General features: G+C 40.6%; 1 protein-coding gene and 1 non-coding gene across 12 annotated transcripts in view; one reads left to right on the top strand and one right to left on the bottom strand.

Annotated features, from left to right (window-relative positions):
* The window catches only part of git2a (G protein-coupled receptor kinase interacting ArfGAP 2a), a 79,372-nt gene that overhangs the window by 50,641 nt on the left and 12,577 nt on the right, over positions 1-16,154 (bottom strand). For all 11 annotated transcript variants that reach the window (XM_041202438.1, XM_041202440.1, XM_041202447.1 and 8 more), the window contains exons 2-6: positions 14,113-14,246; positions 12,480-12,592; positions 9,482-9,587; positions 6,534-6,620; positions 5,513-5,643 (exon numbers count right to left, since the gene is read on the bottom strand). In XM_041202438.1, coding sequence (XP_041058372.1) covers positions 5,513-5,643; positions 6,534-6,620; positions 9,482-9,587; positions 12,480-12,592; positions 14,113-14,246 — 571 coding nt within the window. The remainder of the gene's footprint in view (positions 1-5,512; positions 5,644-6,533; positions 6,621-9,481; positions 9,588-12,479; positions 12,593-14,112; positions 14,247-16,154) is intronic.
* On the top strand, positions 1,481-1,609 carry LOC121286584. The gene has a single exon (XR_005945001.1). It is a non-coding gene; the product is annotated as a U4atac minor spliceosomal RNA (small nuclear RNA).

Genomic DNA, 16,154 nt, shown 5'->3' on the forward strand with positions numbered 1-16,154 from the left:
GACTAGCTGAATTGGTCTTGCAGAGAGCCAGAACACGCAACAGGCAGAATGGCTGCCTTCCGTGTTAACAATTGTACGATTCTATATTTTCCATTTCCCTGGCCTGCCTTATGCACTTACTACATTAAAAGCGTTATATAAATGCATGTTGTTGTATACTTTTCATCTTCATAGGGTTAGTATCTACACTAACATACCTTGGTTATACTTTAATTTAATAGTTACATTGGTTCTAAAATTGGGCCACAGTTAAACCTAGCTATGCAGTGGAACCCTTTTGAATGACTGTTAGTGTTCATACTGGTGTAAACCTGTTCCCAATTCCATGATACTGTAGATTCATAAGCTGGTAACAGTCATTCAAATAAGCATTGCATTTGCAACATACAAACGGAAGCAAGCATGGAAAGAGAAAAGATTTTTCAAGGCTTAAAGATGTTCCTTCTGCAGATCATGGACAATCTACTTCATCGTGTGTAGTGCTCTAGTTTTTGGATGCAAACATTTATTTACATATTCTCTGGTTTTGAGCTGTCAAGAATGATATGCGGAAAAGATTGCCACATTTTTCAAAGTTTCATTTTATTCCAGGTATTTTTTTTCAGCTGTGTGTCAAAAACTACTCCCATGGGTGAACTTTGCAGTTTTACTTAACTGGATATTTGGAAAAAAATGAATAAAATGCCTAGTGATCTAACAAAGAACTCTACTTGGTTTTGGCTTACTGGTTTTATGAAATCCCCTAATGGGATCTCCCTTTGAAGGTGGCAGACAAATTAATAAACGGTTAAGTAAAAGTAGGTTATACTTGCTCAAGCCTGCTCCACCTCGCCCCCTCATCGAAGTCATTGAGATGGATTGTAAGTAGCTAAGGCTTAAACATTAACTCAGAAGTTACACCGATATCCTGAAAAAGACATTTATTCCTACTGTTTACTATTAATCAATCCTCCATCCATGCTAATATATTACTCCATCCCATGAGCTCTAAACTTGTGGAACAACCTCAAGTGCAGCAACTTATCGAATACCTTCCAAAAATCCAAAGATACTACATCCACCGATTCCCCTTCATCTACCCTGCTAGTTACTTCCTCAAAACACACGTTAGTGAACTACGATTACCCCTTTCATAAAATCATTGTAACTGTCTGATCATATACAAAAATAGAATTACCTGGAAAAGCTCAGCAGGTCTGGCAGCATCGGCGGAGAAGAAAAGAGTTGACGTTTCGAGTCCTCATGACCCTTCCACAGAACTGAGCGAATATAAGGAGAGGGGTGAAATATAAGCTGGTTTAAGGTGGGGGAGGGGCGAGAGAAGTTGGGGGGGTGGTGTGGTTGTAGGGACAAGCAAGCAGTGATAGGAGCAGATAATGAAAAGATGTCACAGACAAAAGAACACAGAGGTGTTGAAGGTAGTGATATTATTTAAACGAAAGTGCTAATTAAGAATGGATGGTAGGGCACTCAAGGTACAACTATCCTTATCTTGGGGTTGCGTGGCTGTTCAATGAACGTGTGGTGAGAACAGCACTGCTAACACCATTACAACACTTGCGCATCACCTAGGCATCTTTGTTTAGGCTATGGTGCAATTTTTGGAACCTTTAGGGGCTTGGCCTAAATAGCCAAGTGGTTATGGTACTGGGTTTGTAACCCCAAGATCAAGAGTTCAAATCTCACAATGGCAAACTATGAAACAATGTAACTTCATCTGAACAGGAACAGATGGAAACATGTTTGTACTCGAAAGAGTTACAGCTCTAGTGGGGGTGGGGTGGGAAGACTAGCGGGGCATAAAAGATTTAAAAATAATGGAAATACGTGGGATAAGAGAAATCTATATAAATTATTGGAAAAAACAAAAGGAAGGGGGAAGAAACAGAAAGGGGGTGGGGATGGAGGAGGGAGTTCAAGATCTAAAGTTGTTGAATTCAATATTCATTCCGGAAGGCTGTAAAGTGCCTAGTTGGAAGATGAGCTGCTGTTCTTCCAGTTTGCGTTGGGCTTCACTGGAACAATGTAGCAAGCCAAGGACAGACATGTGGGCAAGAGAGCAGGGTGGAGTGTTGAAATGGCAAGCGATAGGGAGGTTTGAGTCATTCTTGCGGACAGACCGCAGGGGTTCTGCAAAGCGGTCACCCAGTTTACGTTTGGTCTCTCCAATGTAGAGGAGACCGCATTGGGAGCAACGAATGCAGTGGACGAAGTTGGGGGAAATGCAAGTGAAATGCTGCTTCACTTGAAAGGAGTGTTTGGGCCCTTGGATGGTGAGGAGAGAGGAAGTGAAGGGACAGGTGTTGCATCTTTTGCGTGGGCATAGGGAGGTGCCATAGGTGGGCGTTGAGGAGTAGGAGGTGATGGAGGAGTGGACCAGGGTGTCCCGGAGGCAACGATCCCTACGGAATGCCGCCGGGGGGGTGAAGGGAAGATGTGTTTGGTGGTGGCATCATGCTGGAGTTGGCGGAAATGGCAGAAGATGATCCTTTGAATGCGGAGGCTGGTGGGGTGATAAGTGAGGACAAGGGGGACCCTATCGTGTTTCTGGGAGGAAGGAGAAGGCGTGAGGGCGGATGTGTGGGAGATGGGCCAGACAAGGTTGAGGGCCCTGTCAACCACCGTGGGTGGAAAACCTCGGTTAAAGAAGAAGGAGGACATGTCAGAGGAACTGTTTTTGAAGGTAGCATCATCAGAACAGATGCGACGGAGGCGAAGGAACTGAGAGAATGGGATGGAGTCCTTACAGGAAGCGGGGTGTGAGGAGCTGTAGTCGAGGTAGCTGTGGAAGTCGGTAGGCTTGTAATGGATATTGGTGGACAGTCTATCACCAGAGATTGAGACAGAGAGGTCAAGGGGCTTCCTTGACCTCTCTGTCTCAATCTCTGGTGATAGACTGTCCACCAATATCCATTACAAGCCTACCAACTCCCACAGCTCCCTCGACTACAGCTCCTCACACCCCGCTTCCTGTAAAGACTCCATCCCATTCAAGGAAGTCCCTTGACCTCTCTGTCTCAATCTCTGGTGATAGACTGTCCACCAATATCCATTACAAGCCTACCGACTCCCACAGCTCCCTCGACTACAGGTCCTCACACCCCGCTTCCTGTAAGGACTCCATCCCATTCAAGGAAGTCCCTTGACCTCTCTGTCTCAATCTCTGGTGATAGACTGTCCACCAATATCCATTACAAGCCTACCGACTCCCACAGCTCCCTCGACTACAGGTCCTCACACCCCGCTTCCTGTAAGGACTCCATCCCATTTTCTCAGTTCCTTCGCCTCCGTCGCATCTGTTCTGATGATGCTACCTTCAAAAACAGTTCCTCTGACATGTCCTCCTTCTTCCTTAACCGAGGTTTTCCACCCACAGACGTTGACAGGGCCCTGAACCGTGTCCGGCCCATCTCCCACGCATCCGCCTGCACACCTTCTCCTTCCTCCCAGAAACATGATAGGGTCCCCCTTATCACCTCACCAGCCTCCGCATTCAAAGGATCATCCTCTGTCATTTCCGCCAACTCCAGCATGATGCCACTACCAAACACATCTTCCCTTCACCCCCCCGGCGGCATTCCGTAGGGATCATTCCCTCTGGGATACCCTCGTCCACTCCTCCATCACCCCCTACTCCTCAACCTCCACCTATAGCACCTCCCCATGCCCACGCAAAAGATGCAACATCTGCCCCTTCACTTCACTCTCCTCACCGTCCAAGGGCCCAAACATTTCTTTCAAGTGAAGCAGCATTTCACTTGCATTTCCCCCAACTTAGTCTACTGCATTCGTTGCTCCCAATGCAGTCTCCTCTACATTGGAGAGACCAAAAGTAAACTGGGCGACTGCTTTGCAGAACACCTGTGGTCTGTCCGCAAGAATGACCCAAACCTCCCTGTCGCTTGCCATTTTAACACTCCACCCTGCTCTCTTGCCCACATGTCTGTCCTTGGCTTGCTGCATTGTTCCAGTGAAGCCCAACGCAAACTGGAAGAACAGCAGCTCAACTTCTGACAAGGCACTTTACAGCCTTCCGGACTGAATATTGAATTCAACAACTTTAGATCTTGAACTCCCTCCTCCATCCCCACCCCCTTTCTGTTTCTTCCCCCTTCCTTTTGTTTTTTCCAATAATTTATATAGATTTCTCTTTTCCCACCTATTTCCATTATTTTTAAATCTTTTATGCCCCGCTAGTCTTTCCACCCCACCCCCACTAGAGCTGTAACTCTTTCGAGTACAAACCCGTTTCCATCTGTTCCTATTCAGATGAAGTTACATTGTTTCACAGTTTGCCATTGTGAGATTTCAACTCTTAATCTTGGGGTTACAAACCCAGTACCATAACCAGTTGGCTATTTAGGCCAAGCCTACTAGAGCTGTACCTTGAGTGCCCTACCATCCATTCTTAATTAGCACATTCGTTTAGATAATATCACTGCCTTCAACACCTGTGTTCTTTTGTCTGTGACATCTTTTGATTATCTGCTCCTATCACTGCTTGTTTGTCCCTACAACCACACCACCCCCCTCCACTTCTCTCCCCTCCCACCAACCTTAAACCAGCTTATATTTCACCCCTCTCCTTATATTCGCTCAGTTCTGTGGAAGGGTCATGAGGACTCGAAACGTCAACTCTTTTCTTCTCCGCCGATGCTGCCAGACCTGCTGAGTTTTTCCAGGTAGTTCTATTTTTGTTTTGGATTTCCAGCATCTGCAGTTTTTTGTTTTTATGTCTGATCATATAGTTCCCCATTACCTTAATTACAGATTCTAGCATTTTTCCTCCAACTGATGTCAGGCTAACTGGCCTCTTGGTCTCGGTTTTCTCTCTCCCTCCTTACTTGAACTGCAGGGCCACATTTTTATCTTCCAATCCATGCCATGCCTCCGAGGGAGACTACAACTTAGACCTGTCTGTCATCCTGCAGAGTGGCAGTGATAACATAGATTTTGGTAGTTATTAAACTTAAATATCTTAAGCAGCAAGCAATGTTCATCATTATTTTGCTAAGCTATAATGTGTCTTTTCGTCGGTTTATTATCCACTATCTAACTATTTTTCTCTTAGGGCTTCAAGGGGACTCTGGATTTGAACCAGCCAACTAAGAAATACCTACCAGGAAACAATCAAGGCAAGGAAATAATAGTTTGTTAAATTCAAAAGTTGGCAAAACAAACTTCAAGATATTTGTATTTAAACTGGATGGCTTGGCCCTCCTTTAGACATTTGGCTTAGAAACATCTAAAATCTGTAACTTTTATATTAAAATATATAGGGTATGTTTTAAATTGAATTAAGTTGTTTTTTTAATCTGTTACCTTTCTTAACAAAGGTCAACTAGTCATCACCAAATTAAATCAGTGACAAAAATGCTTCATTTTTGCACAATCATGTATTGGTGTGTTCATTTGATATTATAGTAAATAAGCCATTGTTGCACAAGATTTATATTTTTCTTAGCAGTAAAGGCATAGGGAGATACCTCCATGGCCTTTTCAGTTGCCTAACCTTGCATTGTCACTTGGGGTCTTGCCGTTTGTATCAGGGGCACCAGGATCAGCACCATATACTGCCAACAGCTCAGCCTGTAGAATTTGTCCTCCTTTGCTTGCCACATGAAGAGGAGTGTTCCCTTTTTCCTATAATGCAAAAGGAATTTAAAACAGGCACTGAAGCCATTTCAGTTTTACGTTAAATAACCAATTATTTGCACCAAAAACTATAATCTCATAGGAAAGGCCAATTTCCACACAATACATTTTTATTTTTCTTGGGCTGTAGATGGCACTAGAAAAGCTACATTTATTGTTTACTTATACCAAGAAGGGTAAAGTAGGCTTTCTTCCAGTGATTAGCTTTACAATTGGGTGGCAGCTAGACAACTTCAGAGAACATCAAGAGTCAACCACACAGTTCAAAACAGAGGTAATGGGTAGTTATTTCCCTTCCGAGGCCGACATAATGAAGTTGGGTTTTAAATGACAATCTGGCAGTTTGCAGCTGTTTTTCTGCCAGCCCACAAAACACAATTATTGAGTTTCACAATTTTAATGGTGGAATTTGAATTCTGGATTGTCAGTAGAGTATCATATCCTCAAAATACATAGCAGCTGATGGGGACACAACAGATTATCTTTGTTTTTTTTAAAGAAAGGTATTTTCTGCCATTTCACTTCCCAAGCCAATAGGGGGGAACCAATGGCCTATTCCAAGACCTCTGATAAATCCAGCTGCTGATTGGATGGGAAAGGTCATGGACACTCATTACATCGTGGCCATTAAAAGCCAAGCATTGGAGGGAGAATATATTGCAGAAATTTACATTTTAAAAAATATATCTTGAGTTTGCAAAAGTAAAGTATGAACAAAAGAGATGACTTTAAAAAAATGCTGCATAATCATTTGCTTAGATTACATTTCCCAGTACTTTGTTCACTGTTTGGCGTGTGCAACCAATATACAGAGAAGCAGAGGCAACAAAAACTGCAGTGGAAATTGCGTACCAAAAACATTTACGGTAAGGACTTACAGGGTGGAAGAAATTAGCTTGGGCCCCTAACGAGAGCAGTCGCAAGCAGGTCTCCAAGTTCCCGGTCCGCACACTTGAATGCAATTGCTGAAATAACAAAAGACATCTGAACACCAGGCAACAGAGATGGGAGCACATGAACCACTTAATCTTAAAAAAAAAGTCATACGTGAAAAGGAAACTTAAAGGAAAATGCATTTTATAGCCCATTATTTGTTTGGTTACTTCTGTAATTCAATCCCTGGAGCCAAATGGCTTAATCAGTCTACTTTATGATGAGCTGCCTATTCAATGTAATTAAAAGATACTTTAAATTGCAGAACCATTTCACAGAAGACCATCTCAGACTTAGTTGCACACTTTATTCTGGAATTTTTTTTAAAACCACACAAGCTAGCTGCCAAAATTATGGAACCTCCTCATCACAGGGGAACTTGAAGAGAAATCAGCATTTTTTTTTCTAATTCTTTAATACAATCACTCGCACAAGTTTGGACATATATTGACAGCAATGCTGACAAACAGATGACAGTTTTCAGTAACGCCCTTTTGAAACTTTATACAGAAAACTACTCCAGCGCCTGCGATTAATACCATTTTGAAAAAGTCCTTTTATACTGTACAAGAATTCATCTCTTGATTATTTGAGACACATTACTGGCACACATTTCCTTACCTTACAACAGTCACCACACTTAAACAGGAATTTGTGTGAAGCATACAAACATTTTGATACAATTAGGGGCTATTATTAATATTGTTTACACTGCAGTGTGTTTTGGTTTTGGGAATTCTAATAGTCCACAAGGATACTCTATACACTCAATTTGTCACACAAAATTAGAGCTCAAATATTTACTTTTTCACCTCTACATCTCATTAATTATGTATTGCAACTAAATAAAATGCTAAACATATATCCAGCTCTCCCAATGGCTCAGATAGTAAGCCATACAGAACATGAATGGCTCAGTTTCAATTCCTTGTCTATACTGAGTTGACTTCTTTCAACCAAGGCTGCAATTCAAATATCCCCAGTCCCCTTAGAGTGAGAAAGAAAACTATTTTTTCAAAGTTAAGTAAAAAAAATTAACCAGAGCTTCCACACTTGACAATTATCCTCTGTTAGGAGTGCACATGTGCACACAGATATCAGGTTAAGACAAGAGGAGACTCTGCTGTAATTTCCTTAGTAATCAAATACGCTAGTAGCATTCAGTATTTAAGTTTACACATGAAAATGAATACTTGTTTGAGGTACAAGAGTACACAGCACTGATAGAAACATACCCTCACTTGAGATGGTATGCTGAAGAGAGGAGTGGAGAAAATTAGAGAAGCTTTTTTAAAAAAAATCTGCTTGTGGCAAGACGTTGACCCAGGATGCTGAAACTACCCTTCTCTAGCATGGTTTTTTGAAACTGTGGAGTAATGCACCAAGCAGAGAAAATACCCGTTGAAGGGTGTGGGATAGAAAATGACACAATAATGTGTCACTTGGTACAAACTTGCTGTTGCATTAAGTTAACTCCAAAACTGTGCTATTTACAAATGAGAAAAGAAACTAATCTGCAAATCCTATAAGACAGACAAAACCAGGATCATTAAAGATAAAGATGATTTATCTCTGCAATACACTTAGTAGGTGCTATGGTTTTATGTCAAAAAAAATCTCAGTAGGAGCTCTAATATCATGCAACAACTGCCTAGTTGCTTGTCAGGACAGGTATACATGTAAGCACATTTGTTGGTTTGAGATATTCTCAACATCAGATAGTTAAACTTCAAAGCAGCACATTTAAAATTTATTTACAGAAGCGCAACAAAAAAAAATCCACTTTCCCACTCATAGGCTGGGATTTTCTGGCCCAGTTGTGGTGGGACCTGCTGAGGGAGATTCGGTGGCCCAGCCAGAAGTCCATTGACTTTTGGCGGGACCAGACAATCTCGGGGGCAGGTGGGGCTGGAAAATGCTACCCATAGTCTGTGTAGCAGCTCTTTTGCCTCATCTTATAAAATGCTTGCATCAATCCCCATTATGCTTAATGAGGAAAATCTCAGGGTTGTGCTTTTTGTTCAAATTCTCTCCCAATCCTAGTCGTAGTTTATATGGAATTATTTTATCAAATTTACTGTCTCACTGAGACCCACATCAACAGTTATGCTGTGGGTTGTATATGTTTTAAAGCAATTCCATTCAATTCAATGAGAATTGGTTCTTTGGGTCAGTCTAGGAGCTGAACCACAGCTACCCAGCTCCAGTAAAAATATACAATTAGGCAATACTGCTGCAAACCCATGTAGGTAAACAGGCTGCTCTGAAGAACAGTCATACGGACTCAAAACATTAACTGTTTTTCGCTCCACAGATGCTGCCAGGCCTGCTGGGTTTTTCCAGCATTTACCATTTTTTATTTTGGGTAAAAGGGTTGCCTGGGGTGTGCAGTACCCAGACTACCCAAAGTGCTGGTTCCTCACTGGCACTTCAGGACCCTGGCAATCCTTGCCTGAGATCACCAAAGCAGTCAAGAGGCAAAATCAGTAAATTAATAGATAATTTTTAAGAGGCAACATATTAATCATCGCTTTCTAGATATCAGAGCAGTGGGAGAGGAGGAGACACTTTGAACAAAGCTGTTGCTTCTAAGTTACAATCAATCATTTTAGCATGTGACAAAGTCAGTGAAAAATAGCACAATTCGCTTTCACTGGTTAACAACAGCATTTCCAAATTAGATAGAAAAGTTGCATGCACAATAACTAAATTGAGATGCTCAATACAAGAGGTTCTCTGACTATAACAGCAACATTAAATATTTCTATTTTAAACAAAGCAACTTTAAACTCAGCCATATGCTCCGGAGGAGCTTAAGACAACTTTTGCATCTTTCTTCCAAGGAATATTCTAATGTTTTCATTAAGCTAATGCTTTCTGTTAAGATGCTTACTTTGCTCAGGTCTTTGGCTGCAACACTGTCATCTTCTCGACACGGCAAGCGATGAACGAATGCCAACATCGAATATTTGGCTCTGATAAATTCTGCTTTATTAGGGCTAAATGGTGAAAGAGAGAATGACCAATTTGACAAGGCAGGCATGTTTTAAAAACTCTACAGTGTATATACATATGGAACAAATAAAATAATTGATTTGTAGGGAGCAAAAAGAGCCTTAAGAAATGTATGCTCATTACAGTGAAGGGTGTCAGCACTGGGAAATGAAATATTTTCCTATTTCATTCAACCCAGGATACAAATGCAGAAAAGCTAGATGTCAAAATACTATCTCCACCCCGTCTTACTTGTCATGACCGTGTCCCCATAATGTGCCTTTTCAACAGAACACATGACTATACCGGTGTGACATTTTCCATACCAGCCATTATCTGGCAATGGAGTCAATATGACATTCATAAGTGCTGAACTGGCAACAGCTTTGTCCTATAGCAACTGCCTTCTCAAAATTGATCTGAGACAATACAAACTCACTCTTGCAAAAGCATAGTTTTGTGGGTGTGGACAACTTTCTAATACCTCACTCAAATTATCACATTTCATGTGTGAACTTGGTCAATAAATGTGGCAATCATGATGGGCAATACAGGTGATACCCCCTCTCCCCCTCCCAATCTATTTTAATGTATACATAAGCCTGTTGTGTGAAATACCAGAAGGTGAATGGCACCCGTGGTACTATCCCAGTAAGAATCAAAGCTTTCACATTTAACAAATGGGCTTGGCCTCAGTCAGAGTCCAGTTCTGATTATCACACCTAGTGAGCAATATGAAAGCTTTGGAGAGAGTGCAGAGGAAGTTTATTGGAATGCTTACAGGGGTGAGGAATTACAGTTACATGGTGAGACTGAAGGAGCTGGCGCTGTTCTCCTTGGAGCATGGAGGAGAGGAGATTTGATGGAGCAGTTTAAAACCACGAAGGGTTTAGGCAGAGTAAATTAAGAGAAACTGTTTCAAATGGCTGTAGGGCCTCTAACCAGAAGACAAAGATTTAAGGTGTTGGCAAAAGAGCCAGAGTTAATATGAGGAAAACGTTTATGCAATGAATGTTTAAAATCTGGAAAGCATTGCCTGATTGTGGTGGGGAGAGGGGCAGAGATAGATTCAATAGCAGCTTTTGAAAGGAAATTCGATAAATACTTAGAAAGAAAATTGCAGGGACATGGGGAAAGAGTAGAGGTGTGGCACTAACTGGATTGCTCTTTGAAATGGGTCGAATGGCCTCCTTCTGTGTTGTCCTATTCTATGATTCTATGAAACAGATTTTATTGTGTTCACACAAGGACTTTGGGACATTTAACAAGGTGTCAAGATGCTAAAACACTAGTGTCTAACCTGTGTAATCACCAATTTCTCAGATTTTTCTTTTAAAGAAATGGAGATACTTTCCAAGAGCTATGTAACATTCTGATCCTGGGACCTAGCATATAGGATTGCTCATTGTAATATTGTTGCAATACTACGAGAGATTTTGAAAAGCAAGTTTTTTAACTGTTCACAGCTCATGCAGTGTTAACATAGTTTTTGCAAGCCTGTATTTGTCTTCAGAAATATCCTCCTAATTCCCAGGGAAGGCTGGTAGTGAGGGAGACATGCACCCAACTTATGTATATCTAAAGCAATAGACCATAAGAGGAGCAGAAGCAGGCCAATCGGCCCATCGAGTCTGCCTCACCATTCAATGAGATTGTGGCTGATCTGATGATCCTCAACTCCACTTTCCTGCCTTTTCCCCATAACCCTGATTCCCTTACTGATTAAAAATCTGTCTATCTGAGCCTTGAAAATACTTAATGACCCAGCTTCGACAGTCCTCTGCGGTGAACAATTCCACAGATTAACTACCCTCTGAGAGAAGAAATTCTTCCTCATCTCTGTTTTAAACGGGTGACCCCTTACTCTGAGATTATGCCCTCTGGTCCTAAACCCTCCCACAAGGGGAAACAACCTGTCAGCATCTGCCTTGTCAAGCCCCTAAGAATCTTATATGTTTCAATAAGGTTGCCTCTCATTCTTCTGAACTCCAATGAGTACAGGCCCAACCTACACAACCTCCCCTCATAAGAAAATCCCTCCATACCCAGAATCAACCCAGTGAACCTTCTCTGGACTGCCTCCAAGGCCAGTATATTTTCCTTCGATAAGGGGACCAAAACTGTTCACAATATTCTAAGTACGGGCTAACTAGTGCCTTGTATAGTTTTAGCAAGACTTCCCCATTTTTATACTTCATTCCCTTTGAAATAAAGGTCAACTTCCATTTGCCTTCCCTATTATCTGTTGAACTTTTATGCTAGCTTTTTGGGATTCATGCACCAGGGCTCCCAAATCCCTCTATTGCAATGGACTGTTTAACCCTTGGATACTGTTCCTATTCAGACAACAAATAGTTAATTTAATCAGTTCATGGCTGAATTTAATTTCCCTGGTGAATAAAAATTATGTTTGTAATGGAGGCAGAACTAGTCTCAACTTTAAAAGTTTTTTATCTCGGAAAATAAACAGTTTTAGTTGAGTTTCAATCAGAAGGTATCTCTAGCAGAGACCATAAGAATAATTATGGGACATTGAAATATTAGACCAGTATCAAGAGGGAATAAGACTTATAACTTGGGGTGGTCTAAGACAGGTTTTCAACTGCTTCTGACTACTACCAAATATGTGCAAATTGACAATAGATGGAGACATTTTTCGTTCTTCAGCAGAGGTTACAAGGCTCAAAGTTGAGATTGCAAAACCACAAGCCAATAAGAGTCTTGGCAAAAAAATGATGTTGTACCTAGTGCTTTACATGTGTAACTATTTGTTGGAGACAACTCAAGATACATCTACTGATTCGGTGAGCCATTCAGACCTGAACTGTGAATTCTACTTGTTGTTAATTTGAACTGTGTATGAAATATATGCATTAAACAGGATCAGATATACTTACTGTACTTTGTCTTGAGGGCTGGTCTTGCGCTTTCCACTCATTACAGCCGTAGGATCCAGCAACGAATGCTCCCAGATTGAATTGGCACCATTGCTAACAAGGGTTTGTACCATCTGAAATTAAAAACATTTTTAAAAAGGCTGGAATTGAATGCAATATTCACCTTGTGTTATCAAATTTTTTTACAAATGATGTAGCTTCAGCATGGGAATTTTTTTCTCTTCTGGAGACTCAAAACTTTACTCGGTTAGACTGTTTGAAGAAAACAGCAGTAAGTAGGACTTAAAATACCTCAAGCTGGATTGAAATGTTGGGATATGGAATATCTACAATTAGCCTCATAGAAATCATTGTCTTGCAATACACAATAATAGTACAATGTAGATTAAAAATAATAATTTTGATCAAGAATCACAACAATCATGTGGAAGTAACGTGCTAGGTTAAGGCCTCATGGATTTTTACCAAGCTTGGTTGAAGTGACACTTAGGGCAAAAACGTTACTACTAGTCATTCTCAGACAGAGTATGAATTGAAAAAGGAATGTCATCAGAAAGGAATGTCCACTTTTAGCACCCCATAAAGTGTCAAATGATTTCAGCACACTAAAGGTTAAGAAGGCAGAAGTAAAACATAAGAGCTACTGCCACTCTCAAATTAGGATTTCTTATTTTTCATTTAGATTCCTTCTTTTAAGATCTTTTCTCCTGCCCACTTTCCTGTCTTATTTTTTTCCTTTGGACTACAAAGATGCATACTGTGATTACACAGGAGCCACATATAAAGTTCACATCATGTTCCCATTAATTTTCATTCATCTCAAGTTACTGGTTAAGGATCTTCCACCAATGAGGCAACAACACTAAATACTGCCTTTTGTACATGGACAGGCCTACAAAATTCAACAGCCCAAATATGGTAATATAAACACAAATAGAACTGAGCAATCTGGGACTGCCAGCCCATTGAAGCCAGTAGGCAGTAGGTCCGATCCCTGCAAGTCATCTTACTCCTCTCCTTCATTCTCTCTCTGATCCCTGCCAGCAACGCTGCTGCTATTAGCCACCAGGAGTACACAAGGGAGATCCCAAGTAACTCACCTTCAAATTTTCCCACCCTTGTTGGGAAATGGCTGTCCCTTCCACAAAAGTATCAAGATCAAATATTGAGCAAATAGATAGTCATGGCCACAGAGTCACCATTATTTAAGTGGTTTGGTGCCTATAATGCAGCACTCAGGAGATTACAGGGCTCTTAATAGCTGGAGAGCTTTGAGGATCATGATGCTTAGCTTCAACATGACTGTATAGTTCAGGCTTCTTTGAGTAAAACCAGCGTTTTTCTGCAAGATTTAATTTGCTGCTTTCTTGATGCATCTGGTCCTTTTGAAGCCAATTTGATCTTTTAGCTACCCAACTCCTAAGAGACACAAATGAGAAAAAAATACCCTAAACCTAAACCATTTGGAATTGGTAATTCTGCTTCAGGAAACTTCACCACCCATCAGTCCAACTAGATTTTGTATGCAGTAATATCAGGCGTAGCCAGGGACTCGTCCAACTCCCTTTTGAAAATTTGCAGCAAATCTGCACTCGTTAAGAGCATGTAGATTATACAACAAAATATTTCTTACCTGTAGCAGGGTGGGAGGCCAAGGAGTGTGTGTCAGGTGTCGTACCTGAGAGATATGCCGGCCCAGACTGCGGTGTACACTGCAGCAGTCATCACAGATCAGAACACCCCTATTTATTGATGCCCAGCGAGGATCTGGAACAGAAGCAATTTATATATATATATATATATTTAAAAATGCTACACTAATTTCCAGACACTTTCACATGCCTCAAAACAGCAAAAAGCTCCAATGTCAACATAAATGAGCAAGGTTTCCATGTAAGCCAAAAAACTGATGGCACAGATTTGAAATCCTGATTCTGACAGAAAGCAAAAGACTAAAGCAACATTTATCAGAAGTATATTATTGTTCATATCAGGAGTATTTTGATAGCCACAAAAACATGCATATCTAATATTTTGTAAAACTCCGACTCTTAAAAGCTTTAATTTTTTTCAGAATGAAGTTACAGGAAGGTAGTCATATAATTGCCCTCATATCTCAATCCCAAAATAGATTATTAAGTTTACTGTTTAACCAGCATATCCTTTAGAGGGATTTCACTGCGTAGTAAAAGGAGGTTTAATCTGCACCCAGCCTGTATTATATTGATCTAGAAGTGTCGCTAGAAATATGTTTTAATCCAGTCCCTAAAGGATACAATTCCACAGCACAAATAGTCCCAGAATTTAGCATGCCTAGCTCTGTTACTGCAGAGAGAGAGCTCACATAAACAACCATCGAAGAATAGGAATTAAAACAAGTTCTGCCTTTGAATTTAGCTGATAAAATATACTTTCTTACAGACTTGATGAAACTCAGAGGTGTACTAGGGAAAGGGCTTAAATTGTTCTCTTGAGTTACCATAAATTTGTTTTGTTTTAAAATTCCATAAAAATTGGTTTGGTGACATTGCTTTTCCACCTCAAGCAACACTTTAATTTAATCCACAGAATCAATGCTGGTATTGTGTTATTAGTGTTAAGGGGACAGAGAAATCTATCTAAACCAAAGAAAATTTTTCCAAATTTCATTGATTTTCCTGTTATCTGTGACACTGATGGTCTCAACACTGTCCCCACAACACACATTATTACAAGAACTTTTACAGGATAGCACCTCTGAGATAGAGAGATAGAGAGAAAGCATACACAGCACACCGCTGGCATAGAGGGTGATTATAGGGACCGACACAGGTAATATTGTGAAAGTGGACGTTAGCATCACCGCTCAACATGGTCAAGTCAAAATTAGCTATTAATGACTCGATACAACCTCAAAAAACAATCCCACAATTCCAAGAAGAAAAAGTGAACGGGTTCTGTTTGAATCTAAACCACAATGCCATCTTTAACTTTTAATTTAAAATCTGCAGATTTTGGCACTGCTGAACAATGAGGCATGCACTGTACAAATAAAAAACAGGTCCTGTGAATAGGTCCCACTTTTGTGACAGAATAACCAGAGTAAGAAGAGGGTCAGGAGAAGAGTGTCTCAGATCACAAATTTTAAGAGACACATCCCTGGATTTTACACTGAGTTTTCTACCCACTCACTGGAATTTATGACAATGTTCAAAACAACTGGAAACTTTGCAGCTGGAGGCTACAGGTGAATGTTTGCTTATGCCTTTTTCTGCAATACATGTACTCAGCTCTCTCGCCTCTCCCTAACCAATTTATTATAAATTTGAACTTGGCAGTAATAGTTATCAGAACTGGCATGGTCAGCCTTTTGCTGTGGATTAAGCAAGAGACAGAAAGACAATTAAGAATAAAAAGAATCTACTCAATACATTTTCTGCGACTCCGATTGAAAATGTTGATGCATAAAACTGTGAGCAAAAATTGTGACGAAGCTGAACAGGAAGTAAATGCATACACAGATTTAACAAAAAAAAATTCAGTTTGTGCTACAAATCAAAATGACTAGGTACCCAAACAACAAGTGTTCACTATATTCACTGTTCTGTTTAATGTCAGGTTGGGTAGGGTGTGGCAGGGGGGGTGGTTAGGTGAGGAAATGTAAAGAGAGGAAATATAACTAATTTAATTTACTTA

Source organism: Carcharodon carcharias, chromosome 13 (genome assembly GCF_017639515.1).
Source record: "Carcharodon carcharias isolate sCarCar2 chromosome 13, sCarCar2.pri, whole genome shotgun sequence".
Classification (NCBI taxonomy): Eukaryota; Metazoa; Chordata; class Chondrichthyes; order Lamniformes; family Lamnidae; genus Carcharodon; species Carcharodon carcharias.